General features: G+C 38.3%; 1 protein-coding gene and 1 long non-coding RNA gene across 8 annotated transcripts in view; one reads left to right on the top strand and one right to left on the bottom strand.

Moving 5' to 3' along the window:
* The first annotated feature begins 673 nt into the window (after nucleotides 1-673).
* Nucleotides 674-24,852, top strand: part of LOC116236277 (uncharacterized) — a 35,326-nt gene continuing 11,147 nt past the window's right edge. For 3 of the 5 annotated variants that reach the window (XR_016465204.1, XR_016465203.1, XR_004168519.2), the window contains exons 1-5: nucleotides 674-779; nucleotides 17,128-17,197; nucleotides 17,841-17,900; nucleotides 19,780-19,973; nucleotides 21,225-21,284. This is a non-coding gene — a long non-coding RNA (uncharacterized LOC116236277). The remainder of the gene's footprint in view (nucleotides 780-17,127; nucleotides 17,198-17,840; nucleotides 17,901-19,779; nucleotides 19,974-21,224; nucleotides 21,285-24,852) is intronic. The other 2 variants (XR_016465206.1, XR_016465205.1) reach the window with 1 other exon arrangement.
* C3H8orf34 (chromosome 3 C8orf34 homolog) overlaps nucleotides 21,471-24,852 on the bottom strand; it is a 193,070-nt gene continuing 189,688 nt past the window's right edge. For all 3 annotated transcript variants that reach the window (XM_031604863.2, XM_090137683.1, XM_090137682.1), the window contains one exon: nucleotides 21,471-21,637. In XM_031604863.2, coding sequence (XP_031460723.2) covers nucleotides 21,624-21,637 — 14 coding nt within the window. In that variant the 3' untranslated portion in view covers nucleotides 21,471-21,623. The remainder of the gene's footprint in view (nucleotides 21,638-24,852) is intronic.

Here is a 24,852-nt window from a genome sequence, read left to right as displayed (position 1 = left end):
CTGGAGGAAGGCCAGTGTCACTCCAACCTTCTAAAAGGGCAAGAAGGAGGACTCAGAAAAAATAAAAACCAGCCATCCTCGTCTCCATCCCTTGGAAAGTGATGAAACAACTTAATTTGGATGTCATCTCCAAGCAAGTGGAAGAAAAGGAGGTTATCAGGAATAGTCAACATCAATTCATGAAGGGGAATTCATGCTTGACTGGTTTTGGGACCCTCACTACAAGACATTGAGACCCCTAACTATTTAAAGAGAAGGGCAACAAAGCTAGTGAGGGGTCTGCAGCACAAGTCTTCTGAGGAGCTGCTGAAAGAATGGGGATGATTTAGCCCAGAGAAGAGGAGGCTCAGGGAAGACCTTATTTCTCTCTACAACTGCCTGAAGGGAGGTGGAGGTTAGCCTCTTCTACCATTTGATCAGCAATAGGTCTAGAGGGAATGGTCTCAAGTAGGAGCAGGGGAGATTCAGATTCTCTGAAAGAGTCTTCAGAAGCTGGAATGGGCTGTCCAGGGAAGTGGTAGAGTCACTGACCCTGGAGGTGTTCGAGAAACTTTTAGAAGTTGTACTGAGGGACATGGTTTAGTAGGAAATATTGGTGATAAGTGGACAGTTGGACTGACTGATCTTGGAAGCCATTTCCACGCTTGGTGATTCCAAGATTCTATGACAGTCTTTTATGATGTCATGAATGGCTCCCATAGATACAGGGAGAGTAGTGGATGTTGTTTACCTTGACTTCAGGAAAGCTTTTGAATTTGTCTCCCATAACATCCTCACAGGTAAGCTTGTGAAGAAGGGGAAAGATGAGCGGTCAGCAAGGTGGATTAAACACTGGCAGACTGTCAGAGCTCAGAGGGTTGTCATCACCAGCATAGAGTCTAGTTGGAGGCCTGTAGGTACCAGTGTTCCCCACAAGTTGGTACTAGGTCTGGTCTTGTTTAACATATAAATCAATGATCAGGATGAAGGGATAGAGTGCACCTCAGCAAGTTTGCTGATGATACAAAGGGAGGAGTGAAGGCTGTGCTGCCATTCAGTGAAATTGAATAGGCTGCAGAGGTGGGCAGAGAGGAACATACTGAGGTTCGAGAAGGGCTAGTGTAGAGTCCTGCTCCTGGGGAGGAATAACCAGACATATCACTACAGTTTAAGGGCTGACCTGCTGAAAAGGAGCTTTGGAAAAAGTCCTGGTTGTCCTGGTGGACAACAGGTTGACCATGAGCAAGCAGTTGGCCCTTGTGGCCAAGAAGGCCATTGGTATCCTAGGATGTATTAAAAAGAGTGTGTTCAGCAGGTTGAGGGAGGTGATCCTGCCCCCTACTCTGCCCTGGTGAGGCCACATCTGGAGAGCTAGGTCCAGTTCTGGGCTCCCCAGTTCAAGAAAGACAGGGAACATCTGGAGGGAGTCCAGCAGAGGGCTGCCAAATATAATGAGTCTTGGTACATCTCCTTTTCCAGGAAAGGTTGAGAGACCTGGCTCTGTTCAACCTGGAGAATAGAAAACTGATGGGAGATCTTATGAATGCTTATAAATATTTAAAGACGAGATGTCAAGTGGATGGAGCCATGCTATTTTCAGTACTGCCCAGAGACAGGGCAATGGGCAGTGGGTGCAAACTGGAACACAGGAAATTCCAGCTAAACATGAGAAATATCTTTACTTTGAGGGTTACAGTGCAAATTACCCAGAGGGTTGTGGAGACTCTAGAAATATTCAAAATCTGCTTCTACACTTTCTGGCACAACCTACTGTGTGGAGCCTGCTTTAGCAGGATGGTTTGGACTAGATAGTCTCCAGAGGCCCCTTCCAACCTCTATGATTCTGTGATTCTGTGAAACATGAATGTGTTCCAATATACACTATCAGTAGTGTTTGTTATCAATTACTCTAGGACTTCATGGGTAGAAATGTGCTACCATGGTGGCAAGGGCTGACTGAACACAACTGACAGGAATTAAGCTGAATTAGAGGGAAATGTAGAATGACATAAATCAATCTGCAGAAAGCAAAGGATGCTACGCAACTTTTCGACATTTCCTCTCTCACAAGTACTTCTCATATATTTTTGCTACTAATGACCACCAGCATGTTCTCTCTTTAAATGTCCTTTCTCAATGGTTCTTTATATGATCTAGACACATTCGAATTGCAAGAATGAATAAGTACCTCATTTTTCTCTCATGCTATGTAAGTACAACACATTTAAATTAATAAATGTTCATTCTTCATTTTTAAAAATAGTTTTATTACTGATAATGGGAATTTCGGTACTTAACCATTACGTTTGTCAAGGGTCATCTTTGACAATTGATAACAGTGTGCTCAGGATTAATATTAACATGTAATTTTAAGCCTCTTTTGTCTTGCTTTAGTGGATTAATCTAATGTCATTTTAAAGGCACAGCTCTGTGTGACATCATTACACAGCCAGATTTATATTATCCAATGAAGTCACCATTACAGCTTCTCATAATTTTCCTTTTTCACCAATGGTCTATTATGCCATTAGTCCTACTTCTCAGTTATGAATCTTTCTTCTGGATAGGTAACCTTTACCTATAATACAATATTTAACTCACAATAATAGTTAGAATTACTTAAAAGCGACATTTTGATTAATAAGCCACAAAACAGTATTATCAAATTTCAATATATTTCATATGCACACAGATATCAGAAACAGCATTAAAATATAATGAATTAACATTGAAAATGCTGCCAATATTTCCACAAGATCTATAGTTCTTTCCAGTTTTTCAGTCCTTGTTCAAAACTGTGTTATTTGTTGCTTGTAGCACAGAAATTTCTTAAATGAATGCATATGAAAGTACTCAGCATTATGTGAAAAATGCTTATTGCATATTGTATTTCCTATTCCTTCTCTTCTTAATGAGTGACTTAATAAGTCTGTGCTTACCACCTTGTGTAACATCACTAGTGTATATAGTAGGTATGAAATTAATACTTTCTGCAGAAACATTCGTTCTGGCAGTTCAAATGTTTTCAGCTACAAGCTGTACCTTGGGCAGGCTTCACATTTACATCTTGCCCTCCACTCAGTCACATTTTCTCATGTGCTTTCTCTTAGTTTCTCTTAGTCTCTTGGATGACAAAGAATACTATCCACCTTGTGTTTCTATCGTAGAGTAGGATTTGAGGGTCAAAATAGGTCTCTCCATTTCTTAACATTTGAAACTGTGTGTGTATATGCGTGTGTATTGAATTGTGCCACACCTTTCATTAATGAAGAAAGGTTCACATCAAAATGAGGCAATAGATGGATAGCTGTCAAATATGCTGTCAATGTGGCTGTCAAATACGACTAGGCTTTCTTTAAGAAGATTCTTTAATGCAACAAAAACTTATGATAAATATACTGCCTAGACAGATAATTTGCATAGCTATATCTTAATTGGTTTTGAAATTAATTTCAGATAAGCAATCATAACTTTGGTGCCTGGGTCAGTACGGGTGGATGAGACAGATTTATATTACCGTAGGTGCATAGCGTTTTTGTAACTGAGGCAAAATAGCTTATTGACAACCTAATCATAGGAAGCATTCCTCTTCCAAATTTCAAATGTGCATAACAAATATATATTTGTGTGTGGTCCTTCTTCCCCTCCCCTGCTTAATAGGGAATAGAGAAAGGAAAATGATGGAAATGAGACACCTTGGAAAAATAGCAAGTCAGAGAAATAACAGAAAATAAAGGAGGAAAAACATGAAAGACAAATCAAACTGAGTACTCACCTTCACACATTTTTCCCAGTATTATGCACATTTTTCATTTACCAGAAAATTCTGACCATTCAGCTATCATCTCTTTACATTTAACTCCACAAAGTTCATTTCAAACGAGAAAGAATGACTTAAGATTGCTTTTTTCATAGTATCCAAGGTATTTATGGGCATTATTTTCCACCACAATAATTACCTAATTCTTCTGTTTGTCTTACGGCAAACAGTTTCCCCCATAAATTTTCCACTGTCAAGGTCCAGAAGACTATAGGAGTTTTGACTTTTTTTACATTTAAACTTTTTATTCAATGATAAATTGACAGAATCTTACCATATGTATTTGCCTCCTTACTTATAGTTCCAAAAATGTTAGAAGATGGAATGAAAACAAACAAACAAACTATATAGCTTTGCTTAAACAGGAGCTGAGTACCAGTCTCTGGTTTAACAATATTTTACATGAAAGGATCAAATGTCCATATTCCTGCCAACTAAAGATAATGAAAAAATACAAACATGAGCTTTGTCCTTTGTTACAGGGTCAAGAGATACAATCATTCACTTAAACTATTAAATGTAATGCATACAGGCATAGGGAGATGAAAAGTGCCACTTTAAATTAGCCTGACCTGCAGTGTTGACTCCTAGACAGATGGCATAATATACCCTGACTTCATTGGTGAGGCATTAGAAATACTCAGCAAGAGGCCATTGTGATATTAAGAAAAAGCTTAGAAACAAATTCAGTCTGAGAACCAAAAACCTGCTGTCCCCCTGTGAGGCTCTTGGCTTTCCTTTACCAGACCTATTACAATACAGAATGAAGTCTTCCCGATTTTTGCTAAAGCAAAGCAATGCTAAGGCATTGAACAGTCATTTGCTACTTTGTCGTCTACAGAGTAGACTTTAAAGATGGGATTCAGAGTCCTAACAACCAGGCTGATAAAGAGTAAGCCAGTCAAAGGCAATGCATTCTTTCCAGGAGGAGGAAAAAACTAACTGTACCAGAACCTCACTGTTTGACAAAGCTGGCAATCCTTTTAAGGAGGAGTGAGCGGGCATAAAAATTAGGTGGATCCTTAAATCTGCATATAGTATTTCTCATGAGACAGCAAGGGTGATCTAAACAACTCTTTTCTACCCGTAAATCTTTCTACTGTTAGCAGAAACTTATAGATCCTCCCCCTCACACACACTTATGAACTCCCACATAATTTTTTTTGGTAAATTTTAAATTAGAAGACAAACAAAGTGATTATCCAACTTTCCTTTTGCATACATTCTTGAAAATGGGAAGGATGTCTCTAAAGTGAATAGATAATTTGCTGTCTAACATCCTGAGAAACAGAAGCAAGGGTATAGAGAACAGAGTGCTAGCAAAATAGCAGGGCAGATAAAAACAAAGAACTGAGGGCTAATGGTATCTTAGTGAGTCAGAGGCAGTTAGGAAAGAAATTAGCCATTTTTACAATGCATGAGAGTTGGCATCATGAAAATGGCTGGCTCCAAATATCAGTGATTTACATCCATCTGTTTCTTTACCAGCATGGGTTTGCTGCTGAGCACTTTGTGAATTTAGATATTATGGGATCTAAGTGAAAAGGACACATCACAATACAAGTGCCCAGCATTCATTAAACAGGGTCAGCCACAACTCCAAAGGTCATCTGGGTTCTTTTTTTTTTTATCTGGTCCTTTTAAAAAACTAAAGAAAATAATATCCCTGAAATCTCCTCATGCTTCCCTCTCCCGCAAAGGCAGAAAAAATAACAAAGGGCAAAGGAAGAGAGATGATGACATTGGATGAGCCTTGCACAGGAGGGAGTTGTGGGATGTTCTGAGTGCCATGTTTGCATTACTTTGCTAGTTCTGCCTAAGTTTCTCATTCTCTTCGGTCATTTTTTTGTACTGAGATAATCCTAAAAGAAGCCAGATTGGCATTTATTCCATAAAATGTATCTGATTCAAATTGTTCCAGCCAGTGACCGCACTTTCCATTTTGCTTCAGAGGTACAGCATAATCTTCTTCTTTTCCTTCACTCTCCAAACAATTTATTATTTTGTGGACCATAAACTTGAGGAAGCTCTCGTCTAAAGGAAGACAAGAATTAAAAAATAGGAAAACATTTTGTCACCTATAAATCAGCTTAACATGAAACTACAATCAGGCAGCCTCAAAGCCTGGCAGAATTTCTGGGGCTTTCAACAGACTTCACTACACGGCATAGATTCTCCAGTCATTTGCCTTTTAAAATTGTGTTTCACCTTTGTTAAATGCCTTGCTGAAAGTCTGCACACAAAGAAATCAAGTATAAAGTGTGGTTTATTTTCAGCACAGAACATCTCTTGAAGTGTGAATGATTTCCCCAAAATTTTAAGTGCATAACAAGTAAATGCCTTGTGCTCCCGTGCTTTTTTTTTTTTTTTTTTTTCCCCTAATAGTTAATCTAATAAAAGATTCTTAATCCTGCAGATACTGCCTTGCCTAAAATTAGGCATCTGAGTAAGAAATTTGGATTTAGCCTTCACCTGCCCAAGGCATTCTGGCACCTGCTTTATTAACTCAAAGCACCCTCTTAAATTTGAACATATTTCAGCACCAACACCATAAGTGTTGGGCAGTTTCCATTAATCTCTGAAAAAAAAAAGAAAAAGAAAAAAAAACAAAAACCCACCACATTTATCTCCCTGACTAAATTTAATCACACTTCTGACAAATGTTGGCTTTTGTGACTAATGGAAAGTCAAAAAATCTTTCTCTGTGTATTATTTTAAAGGATTTGCAACACAGTGGAGCTTTCTGAGCAATCACAACACCGTGCACACATACCCTGCTTCTTATTTGTACCCTGATAGCACCGAGACAGTGGATAATGGTTCCACTGTTACATTTACTGTACAGACAAAACTTTTGCAGCAATCTTTGCCAAACGTACAGTTCAGGCTAACACAGAGCTGGAGCTGAAGGTCTAATCAGAGAGCACTCAGAGCAAGTGAGGGAATATTAAAAGCTCCCTTGCAGTTTGGGGCAAAGAGAGGCCTCTAAGTAGGGCAGATCTCCATTACTGGCTGTCAGAAGGCCGAGCTGTAACATGAGCTGGGCTCCATTTTCTTTTCCATTTATATAAAAACCTTTTTGTTTCTTTTGTTATTAACTTAGACCCCCAGAATAAAGCCTGGAGGAAGGGGGGAGGGGGAGGAACACTTGCTGCCTGAAAGATGCCATTTGCTGTTTGACCACCTCCTGCAGCATACAGCTCCCAGCTATCTAAGCAACTTGCTGAAGCTCTTCTATGCCAGCTATAATCTGTAAAGAAACAAAGTACTTGTCCACATCCAAAAAATCTAATCCAATCCTTGCCCTAAGAACTCTACATTGCAGAAGAGATACTGAAGCACAACAGGAAAGAAGAGGAAGCAACCTTGTTTCCTTCTACAATATGAACAGTATATGAATATATAACATAGAAGTATTGTATAGAAGTATATATGCAGTTTTTAGGAGGCATCTTAAGATGGGAAGTCTTCGTTGAATCGAGACTGCAAAAACTCATGGCAGAGAGGGAGAAATCAATAGGATGGGAACAGGGTAAGCATATTAAAAATGCATTTGGCTTTACTGAAGGCAAAAAGAGCAAACCTTGAACAGAACAAGATAAAGCTGGGAGAGGCCATAGGAAGCTATCTACAGGGGCAGCTGCATCTGTCAAGCATGCTAAGTGTAGACAGTGATACAAATCACCCAAAGCTGCTGAGGGTGGTGGTACTCCCATAGCACTGCAAGAATGGAGCTTGTTTTTTGGAGCATCATATGACATTTCACCCATGAAGCTGCTTTCCTGATGAAGCCAAACGCCAACTGTCTTCTCACATACTGGCACAAGAAAGCAGTATGTAGTAGTGAATCTTGGTACTCTGCACCAGAAGTACAAATTACTAAAGCACTATTTAAAACTGAATCTGCTTTATTATGTTAATTTAAATGTAAAGAAGGAAAGATGGATTTTTTTTTAAAGTACAACTTCAGTTCGGAAAGCACTGATATGATTATCATATGATTTCCATGAGGTAAGCTGCTAGGGGAATTGAGCAAAGTTTGCAAAAGATAAATAGCCAAAGATCTGCCGAGTGATAGGATCTTTTATTTTTCCCTTACCTCACTTGTGTGTTCTCATTTAAAAATTACACGAGAAGACTCCTCATCACAAACACTTCAGGCATTATCTGTAATGTAGATTTTTAAGATTGTAGATTTAAAGTGAAGGAGGGAGAAGCAAGTGATCTGGGAAATAACTGCCATGTTTTATAGAACTGACAGTGATAGTATATCTGGAATTTAAGTGTACACTCCTTTGCCACATAAAATGGCAAGCTGTCTGTTTCTGCACATGCCAGTGAAAAACTTTCTCAGAGAGACATGAAAATAATGTGAATAAGTATATGTACATTGAGGAAGTGAGTGGAAATTGGAAGGCGACCATGAAGAAGCAGCAGTGCAGCTCAGAACCTGAAAACTGCATGACATCTGCTGCACTCTATAAGCCCCCCGTGCTTACAGAAAATAAAAGGGCTGAATGCTCGTCTTTATAAGAATTGAAGGAATACAATATGACTGTAGAGTCTTGCACCTGGGTCACAGCAACCCTCACTATCAGTACAAGCTGGGGGATGTAAGGATGGAGCACAGACCTGCTGAAATGGACTGGGGAGTACTGATGGATGGCTATGAGCCAGCAATATGCCCTCACAGCCCAGAAAGCCAACTGTATCCTGGGCTGCATACAAAGAAGTGTGGCCAGAAGGTCAAGGGAGGTGATCCTGCCCTTCTACTCTGCAGTGGTGAGACCTCACCTGAAGTACTGCATCCAGATCGGGAGTCTTCAGTACAGGAGAGACACAGACCTGTTGCAGCACATCCAGAGGAGGGCCAAAAAAAAAATGATCCAAGGGATGGAACACCTCACCTACAGGCTGAGAGAGCTGGGGCTGTTTGGCTCAGAGAAGACTGCAAGGTCACTTGATAGTGGCCTTTCAGTATCTAAAGGGGAACTACAGAAAAGAAGGGGACAGACTCTTTAGCAGGGTCTGTGGTAATAGGACAAGGGGAAATGCTTTCAAACTAAAAGATGGGAAATTTAAGTTGGATGCAAGGAAGAAGTTTTTTACAATGAAGGTGGTGAGGCTGCCCAGAGATGTGATGGACACCCTGTCCCTGGAGACATTCAAGGCCAGGCTGGATGAGGCTCTGAGCAACCTAATTGAGCTGTAGGGTGTCCCTGCTCATTGCAGGGGAGCTGGACTAGATGGTCTTTAAAGGTCTATTCCAACTCAAATAATTCTATGATTCTGTGATTCTTATCTATGATAAGATAATGCTCAAGTGGTGGGTCTGCCATGCCTTACTCTGCTTGAATCTCCATGCTTCCTCCACCCTTGAAGCAAAAATATCTGAGCAGCCCCAGCTGGGCTGTGATCTGTAATGGTCTGAGGTAAAAGAAAAACAATGGAAGAAATTAAGCTGTTTTCTTTCTCTGCCCTTCTCCCACAAGGTCCTAGAAACCACATTTTATATCAGATTTTAAGGGCTGAGTTCTCAGCCAGAGTTCTGTAAAACATGCTTTTTCATGTTATAAAAACAGAAAATCCAACAATTTCAACATGTTAAGTTGTACTCTGTAAAGTAGGCTCAATTCTATGTCCCACTCAGTTCTTCCTCTTTTCTTTAATTGTTCCAAAGCCTGTAGTGGCAAGTTTGACTTTCTGCCAAGTTTCAGTGTGAAATTTTATGCTTGAGATAATATAAACTTCTGTAAATTGAAGTAGCAAAATGCTGCCAATTAACTTTAACAGTAACTGGAAAGGGGAATATTGCTTAGTCCCTTTTCCCTGATTGTTATTAGCAAGTGCTGAAAGAGATTACTTTTCACACATACTATTTGTCTTCTGCTTACTAGTGATTTGTAAATATATAACTAGCATACAAAATACATACAAGTGAAGCATTTAATAGTGCAGACATATGGAAAGTAAGTCTCAGAGTCCTATATCACCCTTCTTTTCAGTGGCACAATTCCATTCATTTAATTGACCCATTCCTGAATTATAAGCAACAGAAGTAGAGCAGAATCAGACCCACAGAGCATTAGGATCTTTCTCTGTAAAATTTGGTTTTAAATGTTAAATAGTCAGTGCCGCAATGATCAAAAGGTGCCACAACAGTAGCAGCATCTCTGTTATTTTGAAATTTTCTTGCTTGTAAACTTCAGACAAAACCCTTTTTTGTTTGTTGATGTGAGCATTTTAACAGGAAACAGGAGTTCAGCCACTAAAAAGCACTTTTTTTCCGACACAAATTTCACCATTGTACTGTGATTGACAGCCATCCCAATGTCTATAAACAACATACAAGCCTCCCAAATTGACCATTCAGTTCCTGCGTCCAACATTTAAACACTGAGCGGGTTTTGCGCTCAATAAAATTCCTTTTCATTTCACCCTGGGTTGCCATGTCTCTTCAAACAGAGACAGAAAAGCAGTGCTCTGTGTCAGACAGATTTTAATTTTCAGTCCTCATCCATTCGTACAATGTAGACACAAGCAAACAAACCCTACCCAAAGCCTAGCAACCCACCGTTTAAACAGTCAATGCGTATGAGCTACGGGATGAAGGCCTGGACCTGTTCACACATGAATAAAGAAGATTAAGATTTTCTTTCAAAGACATGAAGCCTTTTTGACAGCCTGTGTCAACAGCCCTGTCTGCCTCTCAATGTGAAACAGTCTTCTATCACAGGTTCCCACAGGGAGGTCTTGCTTATTAGCATGCTTTACACTTCCATTCCTTGTCAGTATTTAATTTAAGAATAAGGGTGCAAAGTTTTGCAAACTCTTACTTACCCACAGTGAAAGGATAACTTACTGGAGACGCTGAAAGGAAATACCAGCTAACAAGAACACCTACAGGGGACATTTTTAAAAGAGGATAACCTAGAAGGAGTAAAAGCAATGGATACAGAAGCGTTCTCTATTAGCCAGTGATGAAATATACCACTAAACTTGAAGCGAAACACTATCAATTTAGCAGGATACATCTGTAGAACTCCTGTCAGCCTACATTTTAAATATAACACATTCGCCCCTACCGAGGGCATTTTAACCAAATTTTTGGACCTAAAATGACCCCGAATCCCTATCCAAACAGCAACAACAATACTCACACAGGACATATATAAGCACAAGACTGAAAAGGATCTCCAGGGGCATCTAACTGAGTCCACTGTTATCACAGGATATATGGCACATAATCCTTTCCATAAGCGACCAAGCTCTCTTCTAATACAGCTGCCTTTCTTGTAACACTGTCCATGGCAAAAAGTCAAAAAAGAAAAAAGGTTTTAATTGAGGGGAAAGATTGGATCTAGCAAAAACAATATAGGTTCCATTTTTCTGAAGGAACAATAGAACCAACTCATCATTACATCTTGTCTTTATCAAATTGTTTATAATCAAAGTATTCCAAGATTCCAGTCTTCCATACTCTTATGAAGCTATTTACATAAATAAGTGACTGTTCCTAATGAAGGTATCTGCACATCATGCAGATATAGAGCACATGAAACTTTCAGGATTGGGAACAAAATTGGAGAGCTAAAGTAATAGGAAAATACCATACCTCCTTCAGCATTGGCATAAGTTTTGTTTTCAAGAACAAGTGGAAATGTTGTGTGCTGTACTAACTCACTGCTTGGGTAAAAGCACAGATTTGTTATCAATTTGTTTAGCATAATATCAAGAATTAATTTTGAAATTCTCACATGAGAATGTTAGCATGTTCAGTGCAAAAAATTATCTCAGCAAGGAACTGATTGTATCTTAGTGAAGTAAGTGGGAAAATATCCAATTGTATCTCAATGTTGGACTTAAATCAACAGAATTAAATGAGAACAGTCCTGAAAGCCAAGCCACAATCATGTGAAGCAACATCTCAAGCAGAAAATGATAAAGATTTCCCTCCAAAATTACTAAGAATTTTGTTGGAGTTCAAAATACTTTGCATCTATATGTTTTGGGGTTTTGTTTTGTTTTTATAATCTTGCCACTAAAATACAAGGAAATGAATATTTTCTGTAATGTAAAATTCAGTGATGTGAGATACAGAAAAAAAAAGCTGAATGACCCTGTAAGTAGAAGTAAACAGCTAAGACAAGGAAGGATAACTGGGATTACATGGATCAACATTAAATGCAACAAAAATCTTACTTTAAAGCTTTGTACTGTACACAGTAATGATTCATAACTTTCACAAGTATCTGCACAGCAGATGCTTTCTTAGCAGTATTCCTGATTTCCTCCTCACTGCCTGAAAATTGCAATTGAGTGTGTAAAATCTAATAGCATTAAATTAAGGGTATGCTTCTTTTTATATTGGTTTGGTACATCCCAAAGAAGTATTCTAGGATTTTCAATTATTTTTAAAGCATTACACTCTAGGTTCTACAATTTGATTCTACCCAACATTTAATTTTGTCAAGCAAGTATGTGACTCAGTGCACTACAGCTATAACTCATAATGTATTTAGTTATTTTCTCAAAGCTACATATTTGCTTAACATAAATAAATGTCATTTCAAGTTTTAATTTGCTAAAGTTAAATTTGTCTAGACATCTAGAGAAAAATCACATGGTCAAAACACATAGATAAATAAGTAAAGAAGATGTACAAATACAGAGTGTGTACAAGAGTCTGGATTTTATTCTTTCCAATGGCAGTTATTTATAGGTATTAATTTTGAGATGGAACACTAGGTTCTAGCAAAAGTTAGTGGCAGGTCTATAAATATGGAAATACAAACAAAAGGGACAATGAATTATGGTTGACTATCAATAAAAGGAAAACTTAGTGAGCTTTTGACATATTTTTCTGTTAATGTTCATGACTGAACAGGCTGCATAATAAAGTTCACGAGCAGAGACAATCGCAAAGCCTTCTGACGTCGCCCTGCAGAGTGTTCTCCATCTTCCCTTATTCTTTCCCCATTGACCCCAGCAGGCTGTGATTTTGCCAGTGGTATTTCAAACCTTTTGTTTTTGACGGAATTCTCTTGTTTCCATCTCCCAGCCAGATAGGAGGTCATACTTTTCCCTGGGGGCATTTGGCTTTACTGTCATTGAGCACAATGAGAGTAGTTATCCTTCGAGCAATTTCTCAAAGGGTTTCTCTGAAGCATGAGATTTGAGGGAACAGTGGTGTTGTAATGTCATAACTTCCAGTTACAGCCAGCAGGAGTAAATGTGACCACGCATATAAAATACTTCTTCAAAGCCCTCATGCATGCTAGATGCACTTGATAGAGCAGAGAGGACAGAGTAAGAGACTTGTTTCAAGTGCACGTCTGTTGACAGAAGGGAAAATTTAGGAATATGTGCCATGGAATGGAGAATTGAGAGACAGGGCAAAGGCTGGCACATGGGAGAGGGAAGGAAACATGGGTGTCACTTAAGTGTGGGAAGCTACTCCTACTCATTTTATCTGGGGTATCTTTTGAAGAAGCTATTATGACACAAAGGGAAAGCTGGTAGCTGCCACAGGCAATAGTCAGTGAGATTTGCGTGTAACTGAAATATTCTAGCATTTCCAGATGTTTCAGTGACCAAAGAAACTCAAGGCCCATCTGTGCAGCAGAGATGTGCACCCTTACATCACCTGCTCAAACTAGCAGGTAAAACCATAGCACAGAAGTGCCCTTACCAGTATTTACTCAGGCATGCCGCGCTGTCCCAAACATCCACAGATCCTGAAATTCCATAGCTGTAATTCCCTTGTTCTGCTACAGCACATGCAAGACAAAATTTGGATGAACTGAATATTCTAGTTTTGCCTTTCTATAATACGACATTTGTACATATAAGAAGTTTCAATGTTCAAAAGGTTTATTGTTCCACACTGCTCCTAGGGTTTCTGCTTTGTACTTTAATACACATGTGGTTTCCTTCTGTATGTCCAGAAAAAAAGTTCTGAGGAATTTTTTTTTTTTCCTTAATGATTTATCAAACAGGTGGAGTTCTTAATCCAAAAAACAAAATCATTTGTTTTGAGCTGTCTTTGCAGTGCCTCGTATCTTTTTCCATATGCTCAAGCCACTACTTCCACTGCAATTCTTTAAGTTCCTCCCTGAGTACATAGGCTGTGAGAGGTAATTTTTGTTTGGGTACTGAAACGTTTCTGTACCCCCAAAGAACATTTTGCAGGTAATCACTGGGTTTCAAAGGTAGCTTGGATGTTGAGGTGATCAGGATTCACACCTTTCAGAGCTGGTGCTTCGTGATACCCACAGCTCATAAACAATATTTCACTGTTTACTCTCAGCCAATATTTTCAAAGTTATTTTTATCAGCAAATATGTTTCAGACGTAATTTTAACTACCCTACAATTCTTGGATGTATCCCCATATTGCTGATGAATTGCTTGGCTGCAGGAACACGATGCAAAATTTGAGACTGCTGTGTCTTTTTTATCATCACATTACAATCCTCAAGTCTTACTTGTTGATGTTGGGCGTTTGACCTTTCCTGTTGTCCTGTTCAGGCTTGCACCAAATGTGGGGTAGAACATCTACCTAGCAGTCTCTTGGACTAGAGACTAGCAAGTGGACAAGGATCTTACAGGTTGAAATTGAGAAAGAAATTCAGCAGCTTCACTACTGTGAGGCTGGTTAAGCATCCTCAGAAGGGAATGTAAATTCCTTCTGAAGACTTCAGTGCATTAATTTACAGTCTTTCCCTTGATGCAAGGTAAACAAGGGAGAAGGAAAAGGAGCTGAGAGGGCAGTGCAGAATGAAAACAATTGGCTGGAGAAAGGGATGGCAACAGCTTTTTCCACTGACTTTGTCCAGGGAACCACAGCTTTGGCCATGGAGCTTAGCAAGTACTAGCTCACTTTCTAAGCCTTCTAGATCCTGGATCCCAGACAAGAAATGAAAGAAGTGGTTGCTGGGATCAGGGCAGTTCTGTACATACGAAAAGTGAAGAACCTCTAGCACACAAGAAGATATGTCAGTGTCTAAGAGGATAATATGTAATGAACCTGGCACCTATAGAACAACAGCTTTGTACAACAAATGTGAATACTGGATTCATTTTGGCTCTGGGCCATAGTCCACAATATTTCAAAATTCTGTAGCAGGATGTGTTCTGTGATCAAACAGTTTTCCCATCGTCCTGATACACATCTTACCTGCATCTCAAAGGCAAACAAGGGAAAAAGCTGTTGCCCAATATTTTCACAATTTGTAATATGTTCAACATTCATTCATTTTACATATCTTGTTCTAATCCTAAAATATTCAGCTTTAAAATAGGGTACTTTGTAGTTTTTTTTTTTCAACTTTATAACATTTGCAGATATTGTGGGAACACTTCATCCAAAGTTCCAAAATTACACGTGATTAAATAAAGTCATTTGCGTTGGTTAAACCGTCAGTTACTGAAAACCTATTGACGAAGGACAAACAGCTTGAGTATGTGAATTGTTTAAATTTATTGCATTGTCCTATATTAAATATAAGTTATTAAATTGGCTTACTAATCTACCTCAGTCCTATAGTGTTTGGGGACTTTGCATAGTATTTGATGGAACAGCCCTAAGCAGTCCAGTAGCATTTTCAAATTAACCTATTTGAAGAGTAACTAATAAACAGGAACAGCAACAACAAGAATTTTTAAACAGTTATTAATGTGTTTATCTGAAATGTTTTCCTGTCCATAAATACAACTATTTTTGCATTGCTGCTGATGATGATTGACTGTGATAAGTTTAAAGTTTTCATAACCGTGGCCCCACTTAATGGTATGCTAAATTTTGCAGTACTGCCTAAATTTGGTTAGTTTTGTACCATAAAAGTTACTTAAGGCCCCAAAGAAAATACACTGACATCTCTTTGCATAATCATTTGTTTTTGTGGATCCTGTAAATTTTTTTTCTTTGCTATTTCAGTGTAGTTTTAGAAAGCCATCTCACTCCAGCAAGTCAGCAGTCCAACAGAAATATATCAGATAAAACATGTAAGCAGATGAGGCTAGCTGATACTGAGTTAACACTTACTTTTTTACATACAGGTCTTTTGCATGTAGTCTGCAAGTAGCTAGTCTGCAAACTGGAGCATGCATAGATTGTGTTTTCAAAGCATGTCTAGCAGATGAAAACTAAGGAGTAGAAAAGAGTGAGTGGAAAAGGAAGAAAGAATATGATGCACGGCCATTAGTAAAGCGTCTCTCATAGAGAACATGGAAGAGACAGATGTCATGTATTTGCTAAAGTGTATTTATACCTGTTCTCTATTCCCCATCCTCACATCCTCACACACAGCACTGCATTCCTTCACCAAGGCAAAAAGATAGCTTAGCTGTGTTTTTATCAGGGCTGGGAATTTTCTTCCAGTGTTCATTTTTCTGTGAGACAACATATTCTTCTCTCTTTCAACAAAACTTGGCTTGCTAACAGGGGAATGTGACAAAACTGGAGAAAAAAGAATCCAAGGCTTATAGACCACAGAGCCACTCTTCCCACCACTCTGCCAGTCTCCACGCAGATGTTGTTCTGCAGGTAGTGCCAGGGGCAGACTGCAGCTCCAGTTAGAAAAAGCCATTCAGCTTACCTGCTGGAGACAGGAGTTTTGCTATGACTGTTTCTGAAGCCAGCTCATTTATTCTAACTAGAAAATCCAATCTCTCCCCCCGGGTTAAAGGACCCAGGATCATAGGCTACGCAGATGACTTACCGGATAATTGAGATCTGAGCATGGCTAGACAGGAATTGAAGCCACCTGGTTTGCACACAGACACAGCTTTTCTCTGCCAGGGAGGCAGGCTCAGTGCACACTTCTGAGCAAACATCTCTTTATATCTGCCAAACACCCAGCAGTGGCACACTTCCTTCTTTGTTCTCTGCAATGCAATGCCAATGGGTTGTTTTCTGCTTTTGCAAAGGCAAGGATAATTGTCTCTCGGTGAATCTATACAGCAGCAACAATATGTTGAGAATAGATATCAGTCCAGCTCAGAGCAAAGGGATGCATAATGATACTTCTTCCTCAGCAGATCTCAGCAGGCATTTGAGCAGTTCCCTCCCAGAACAATTGGGCATGGACACAACAAGCCATATATGTGGATAAACACTGACCTAATCTGTTATGGGGCATAAAAATAGAATAATTACAAGTAATTAGGCTTTAGATTAATATCACAAAAATCTTCTGCACTACAACTTGTGTCACCTCTCCTTCAACACCATCTACAAGTTCTTGTTTCACACTGAATCACCTAGAAGTGTTTATCCAAGCAATAATGCAAACCCTTCTTGACAGTTCCGAGGTTCTTCTTTTCCAGGCTCCAGAAAGTCCTGATCACAAATTATCAGAGAAGATGGGATTGCTACATGACTGAGGACAGTTGTTTGGTAAGTTTAATAGAGTAGCATTAAACAGAACTGAAGAATATAGTAACACAAATCATAGAGCCTTATTGTCAGTACTGGAAAAATCAACTTTTATGTAACTAGCCACACCTTTGAAAAAAACATTAACTTTTTCCACAAGTGAAATATTGGGTGAGTTGGTTGTTGGGAGTAGGCTGAGGTCTGATATGCCCGGTTAGTCTTTGGTGGGTAATTCATTTGGATCCTGAACACCTAAACCAGATGTTTGTATTTAATAGGTCAGTGAGTCTCATAAGCAAGTCATTATTTAATAGTAGAATTGGGTATTTCAACATCTCTCTCTCCTTTTCCACTACCAAGCAGACATAGTGTCACACATACATACTTTTATCACTTGTGTGCAGCATAATGTAGGCATTTAATAGCTTTTAGAGTTGCATGTAGGAGACTGATGTAATTTTTTAGCAGTTTATGAGAACTCCAACTGTAGGTTTATAGGATACAAAAGTTTAATTATTCCATATCTGGGACGGATTCGGAGGTGAAGCAAAAAGAAAATCATGTTTGGAATATAATACTTGTATGACGCAAGTATCACAACAGTCATAAGTCCTCCTCCTGAATAGTTTGAGTCACTGTTGTATTCATTAAATTGCATTTACAGCTAGATACTCTGCTGAGATGTCAGTCTTCTTTAACTTCAGTCTGGAGTGAATTTATTGGGGTAAGTCTAAATTCCAGATTGAGTGTTAATTTTTTTCACTGAATTATTTTGAATTTATTCCAGTGTTATAAGGTAAAGTTTGGCCCATCGCACTGTTTCAAGGATGTCAGCGTTTTCAAACACTGGGTTGAAGTGAACTTGTGATCACTATAATTTGTGAAGAGCTCTGTTTACCAGCTGAAATCAGATTTACATACAAATAAGTAGAAAACATTCAACATGTGCAAATTTGAAGCTTATGAAATCTATCTTGCCTCTTTTTCTCTACATCTAGAAGCTGCCAATTCCTGTTAAATAAAGGTTTCCAAAGTAACAGGGCAGAATTTGGCCCCAAAACCACCACAAAGAAAAAATAATCCCTATTCTCAGTACCAAGTTTCTTTATTTCTAAGTATTATATGTCAAAATGAAATCTTAAAGTGTCTTTTTTCAGAAGCATATCTTTGCAAAATCCAGATTTTTAAAGTAGGAAAGCCTCTTGACATTTGGAGACAGTTTTTAAAATCAAGGAATAGTATATTAATATGAGGAAGAAAAAAACCAAAAGTTTTTAGATATGTAATTTAATTAAAATTAGATATTTTAATCCAGTAATATCACACAAGTAGACAAAAATGGCGAGCAGTTTTCTCCCTATAAAAATCTGTTGCAATTAAAGTTGATGCAGATAGCTCTGGCCAGCACATTTCTATGTGCTCAGCAAAGGCAGCTGGAGCCTGGCAGACAATTCTCCAAGGATCCTGTGGGCCATACGCATGCCTTGTCCCCACACAGCTCCAGTTTGCTGGCCAAGGCACAGAACTGACAATGCTCCTGGTTCGAGCTCATCTCTTGCACCACATTATGTCTTTCTCAAAATGCCAGCTTCTGAAGTCCTGCTGAGCTGAGAATCTCAGCTGCCAATATTTTTTAAAGTAGGTTTCCAGCACACAGTATTACAGGGAAAAGCCTGCAAACATGGTGTGAGGACATGCTGAATTCACTCTCTCTCTCTCTCTCTCTCAAAAAAAAAAAAAAAAGGTTTGAAAAAAATAATCCTAAAAACCAAAAAGTCTAATAAAAAGAACAACAGGAGTGTTATTTTATTTTTTAACATAGTCTGATTTGTTGTGGTCTGCATCCTGATTTTTCAAATGCTTGTGGCTGAGAATACTGGAAATATGTGTGTGTGCTTCCCTGGGAGAAGTGCTGGAAGGGCTGTGGTAGACTTGTGTTGTTACACAAAAAGCAGAAGACAGAAGAACAGCCTCTATCCAACAGGCATGCCATTCACAATGGTGCCTTGGCAGAAAAGGAAGAAACAATCTGATCCAAAGGCAAAGATAGATGAGGAACAGAACGGCATGTGATGAGACAGATCGGAAGCAGGACCTGGGAGACTGGGCCAAAGTAGAAGGGAGAAGAGGGCTGGTAATTAGAAATGGATGTGCCTGTAGCCATGAAAGTGGTCCTTCCAGAAATCTGGAAAGAGACACATTCCACACTTGTGTAGTGCAATGAAACCCATCCCTGTGAAAACCAGCACTAAAACATGTGGCAGCTACATGGCTGGCTGTTCTATATCCTGAGATCTAAATATTCAATGTGTGATGATTTTTTCCTTCCGGTCTTTGAATTCAATATTGGTATACTATTGTAATGCTTCACAAATTAGTACTTTTTTCCCTGGAGAACCTCTCTCTCCACCATAGTCTTGGGTTTAGCAGTAGACATTAGTAGAAGGTTAATTAAAATTTTTGATCACCTTATCGTGAAGAACTCTGGTGCAGATAGAGAGATAAGAGTTCATTACTGGAATAATGAACTTTTGCAATAAATCAGATGACCGGAGCTCAGTAGACACAAGGCTATCTCCTTTTCTTGGGGTTTATTTTTTCAGGTTATGTTGGCACCATGGCTTCTGGCTCTGAGCCTGGCTTAGCAGAGACACGTGCCTCCCACCCTGCTTTCAGAAGGATGTCATTGAGGCAACCACACAAGGTCTAAGTATCTGGCCATATGGAAGAAAAGTAATTAGGTGGATGGAAATACTCCAGCCAGAGCTGGACTAACAGTTGGATATTACCTTCATAAGTACGTGATGTTCCACACACTTAATAATTATTGCAATTATCACGTAACACTATAACACGTACAAGTAGGTTGAATTAATATTACTGTCATCCCTAACTGCAGCATTTTTTAACTTTTGAGTGCTTGACTTCAATCTTAACATTCCTATAATGTAGTTTTCTGTAGTAATAGACTCTATACATCTGACAATGTGTTTCATGCTTCATTTGCCAGAAATGTTACGAGCTTTGAGTCAACACATTAGGAGTATGTCTCTGTTTTCAGTGGCAAAAGGCCAGGTTTTAATTTCACTTATTTGCCATTGGCTAAACTGTGTCATTTCCTAAACATTTCTTAATTTTTAAAATATATGTCTAACTGATATTGCAGTATGGTAAAATACACTGTCCAAATGACTGTAAGGGAGATTGGAGATATGCAGGTAAAGCATTACATATTGAGACATTAGATGTTTCTACTCCATTTTCATTTTGATAGCATTAGGTAATTTTTTTTCTCTATATTCCTGAGTGTTGAGACTTAAATTGCATTTGTGGTTTCATCCTATTTTGCTTTGAGGAGAACTGTTTAATTGGCTCAACAGTTTTGCATTCATAATATACAAAATCAGAGAATAAAACAGCAGTGCAAACTGCAAGTCAGTTTGAAAGTCCTAAAAGACAGGTGGTATGGGTTAGTGAGATTTGGCTGTGATTACCAAAGCATTTATATCAAGACAGTTAATGCTTAGAAGTAAGGTGATTTTACTTGTGCTCCAGAAGAGTGGATTAAAAGATTCTGACACTGTTCTTCAGCTCTGGCTGAGGAACACATTCCCATCTCTTTTTTTTTTTTTTTTTTTTTTTTGAGAAAATTTCCCCTAACATGTAACTATTTTGCTGTGAAGTCTCTGCAATATTGGGAAATTATTGACACCAGTGTGCATTTGCTAACCATAGCACAGTCTTTAGCTGACAGTTTTGATTACAATAAATTTAACCTATCTAGAGTAATTAGTGACAGCTGTACTGAGAAGGATAAGAATTTAATGTCATCTGTAATTAGAGTGTAAATGTAAATTAGATTGTAAATGTAATCGGTAAACATAATTTGTTTAGAATAACAGGGAAAATACTATTGCTAAATATGCACTGGATTTCCACCCAGTTGTGGGACAGTTTCAGTATGCAAATAAACATTATACCTCTGAAATATGGACTTTCTTCCCTTCATAACTAAAGTGCTGGTTTATTGCTGACCTTGACCACTCAGGTATTGCCATTATCATCTGAGCAGATTTCATTTTCAGAAGGCACTGCCAATAAAAAGCAGGTATGTTTGACCTAATCCAAGGTGACTTAATGAATTTTAAGACTTCAAGATTAGTTTAATTCTTGATTAAATATTTAATTACTTTTAAAATCTTAAATCATTGCAATTAGGTTTTGGAAGATCCATTTCTACTTAAAAAATATATATATATATATAATGTTATTACCACTGTACCGTTAAGGAATATATAGCCATTGAAAATAATCTGGAGCAATTGTCTTCTGTTTCCATCATGGTAGGTAGATTTAAGCTTCTGAACATTAAGGCATCAATAAAAGTGTCCAAGATGGCAAATAATCATAATAAGCAATTTCAGCAATTCTTCATGGCCTTCCGCGTTTATTGCCTTTCATCTGAAATACATTAATAAAAGAATCCATAAATCAAGTCCGAAGATGTAATTAACACAGTCTTTTATTGAAAAGCCCATTCTGTATTTCCACTGAAATTTCCATTTCATCTGTTCAAATATCCATTGCATTAATTCAGACATAGATCTAATGTTTCCATACTATGGGAGAGAGACAATTTACTTTAAATATCCATTACAAGTATTTTTAGATTCTATTCAAAGCCTCGGGGAATAGTATATGGTATCCACTTGAACACTAAATTAACTCATTAAGATAAGCACAATTTTGTTAGTGTTAAATCAATTTCTAGTAAAAGGCTGCTTTTTTTTTTTTTTTTTGTGCTGATAACTTATGGAAAAATTTGACTGTTATAGCTCCCAGCAAATCCTCACTAGTGTGTCTGTAATCTTACTATGCTGAAAGTAATATGGGTAGTAAAAAAAGATGCTTAGGAATCATTTTTAGGGAATGTAGTATACCTTAGGGCATTATGGAACCTTCTTCCTCAACAATATTGTTTTTCACTCTCGGGAACTTCCAAAACAGTACAGGCAGTGGGGTCTCAGTTGCCTTTTGCTAGTGCTCTCTTGTTATTCTATTTCATGAATTTTCCACTCAGAAGAAAAGGACTAATAGAGAGTCGAGGCTGAGAAAAGACTTTATAAAAAGGTGCCTTCTTAAAGGCACGAATTCTTAAAAATTCATTCTATTAGTTTGGATAATCCCAACTTTGTAGCAGTTCACACTTTGAATATAGAGTGAATACTTTCTGAAATGTGTTGTAGGTACCACATCAATCTTTTATTTAAATTTTACAGACTATATTCTTAATGGCTATAAATAAGTGCTACTCCATTTGCATTAGCCTGCAGTTCCTCTGCAGTATGAAGCATTTTAGGCATGAACTACTGTGGTCCAAGCTTCATCCCTCCTCCTGATACTGACCCACAATCACTTTTGACATAGCAGTGAGACTGAGTGATGGCACAGATAACTGATTTGCCAAAAGTTACTCCATCAGAAACATTTGTTACTGAAACTTATCAGGTAACAAACCTAAATGATGCTGATTTTCTGTGAAATGAACTTCTCAACCATCAAGATGGGTTAATTTTCCAGGCAGGAGATGTTCATATATCATGTGGTTTGTCTACTAAAAATACTGAGCTTGAGACACTGACTGAGCAGGGCAGATAGAAGCAACACGTCTTTCCATTAAATTAGATTTTATAATAGAAAATCATAATTCTAGTTTTATGATTCTCTGATAGGAATTTAAAGAAATGATGGCAACAAAAACAAAATACCACCACACACACAAAATAAAAACATATCACAGACTTCTTCACTGCACAGATGTGCAACAGACTTGTGGGTTAGTTGCTGAGGCTGCAGTTACAGTCTGCTTTGTAGTAGGATCATGAGGAACATGATATGTGGCTGTATCTACGCTGGCAAGTCATGCAACCCAATATGAGCAGATCTGGAGAGAAAAAAGATTGGTGCTGAGGATCTGACTTCCAAATTATCTGCATGGCAGGGGGATGGGGGCTGGTTCAGACAAGCTGCATTCTGGCCATGTGGAACAAATGCCAGCAAGCAGTGGGGGTGCATTAGTTCAGCTCCTGGAGCACATATTCTGGCTTGGCTTAGTCCAAAAGGCAGTCAGTCTATGTGCCTGGGGAGTGCTCTGCAACGCAAAGTCACAGTGAGTGGGGATGGCTCTCCTCAGGAGTGCTCTCCTGGTCCAAATTAAAATGTTAATAAAGATAAACATGCACGCAAATGCCCACTCTGATGGAACAGATGATTTTTCCCAGAAAGATAGAGTCCGTCAAGGAAACTGCTGGAAGTTGTGCATGTGGAATAAGTAATAGTCTATCTTAATTACTCCTCTACTTTTAGATACATATACCCATGTAGGCAAAGTTCAACTTTGATATCTTTAATTGCCATTGTTAATGGTATTTTTTCTTCAAGGCCAAATGTTATATGAAGCCTTATATATCCTCCAGTTTATTTCAGGCATTTTGCCTGAGTAAAGACTTTGGGATCAGGCTTATAGATTTTAAATTCTTAAGATCCTTTGGGAGACATAAATCACGACTGCATACAACTTGGCTGATTTAAGTGAAAGAAAATACATGTAAGAATGTGTACTTGTTAGAAAAATATGTTCCAAGATATATTGAAAAATCAAGTCCTGTTGCACTGATGTCATCTATAAAGGTAGGGCACTGCCTGTGAGGTACTCCAATGTTTTGAGGGTTCCTATAAAACTTGGCCAAAGAGCAAAGGCATTTCAATTTAACAAGCTAATAAATAGTTTTGAATAACCCACCTTGTGTCTCATAACATCTGGAATTAAAACACAAAGTATAGCCAAGAAGGATAGAAAATAAAGAAATGCAAGGCTGCCCTCTGCCTCTTACACTGGAAGGAATGTAAGTGATAGTGATGGAAAAGGTCACTTTTTGACAGATGTGTTCCAGAAACTTTTGTTTTCTACCATCTTCCTTAGTAATTAGGGAAGTATGTTGTAGTAATAGAAAAGTAAAAATACTCGCTCACACGAATTGAAAATTTTTAGACTAAAAAGTGCTGTGCAGAACATTTTTCAGAGAATTACAAGATCTCCACAGACATCCAATGACATTCATATCTTCCAAGAAAAAAAAATCATACTCTCTCTTGAGTTCCAGCCTAGAATAGATAAACTTAATTTGCATTTAATGTTTTGGGTGTTGCTGGCCCTTTTCTAGGAGTTTTTTAATATTCCTTTGAGATTGCAAGAAAGTCACCTTGTTGTGGGTATTAGAGTCCCCAACTGCTACATATCCGGTCAATCCCACTGTGATCCAACCAGATGTTTCTAAAGTATGCAAGGAAGTGAAACAGGAGGTGAACACTGAACAGCGACAGACACATAGGAGAAAGATGTTTTAGTGGATGGACTCTGCATTTCACTACTGGCAAACATTATTAAAATCAATGGAGTGAAGCAGTATGTAGTTGAAAAGACAGTGTTTAAGCTGACAAATTTTGACTTTGAACAGCTTTTATTTGTGGCTGATGTCTAGGGCAGGAGGAATAAGAGACGTAAGGATATGGATAACACAGTATGGATAAGAATAACACAATTCGATTTTAGCCCTAATTATACTGCAATTGCTTTGATCTTTAACAACTTGTTTTAGCTGCTTTTGATGGAAACC

This window comes from Phasianus colchicus, chromosome 3 (assembly GCF_987193195.1).
Source record: "Phasianus colchicus chromosome 3, bPhaCol1.hap1.1, whole genome shotgun sequence".
Classification (NCBI taxonomy): Eukaryota; Metazoa; Chordata; class Aves; order Galliformes; family Phasianidae; genus Phasianus; species Phasianus colchicus.
Note: the sequence above shows the minus strand (reverse complement) of the source record. Positions and strands in the feature narration are given on the sequence as shown.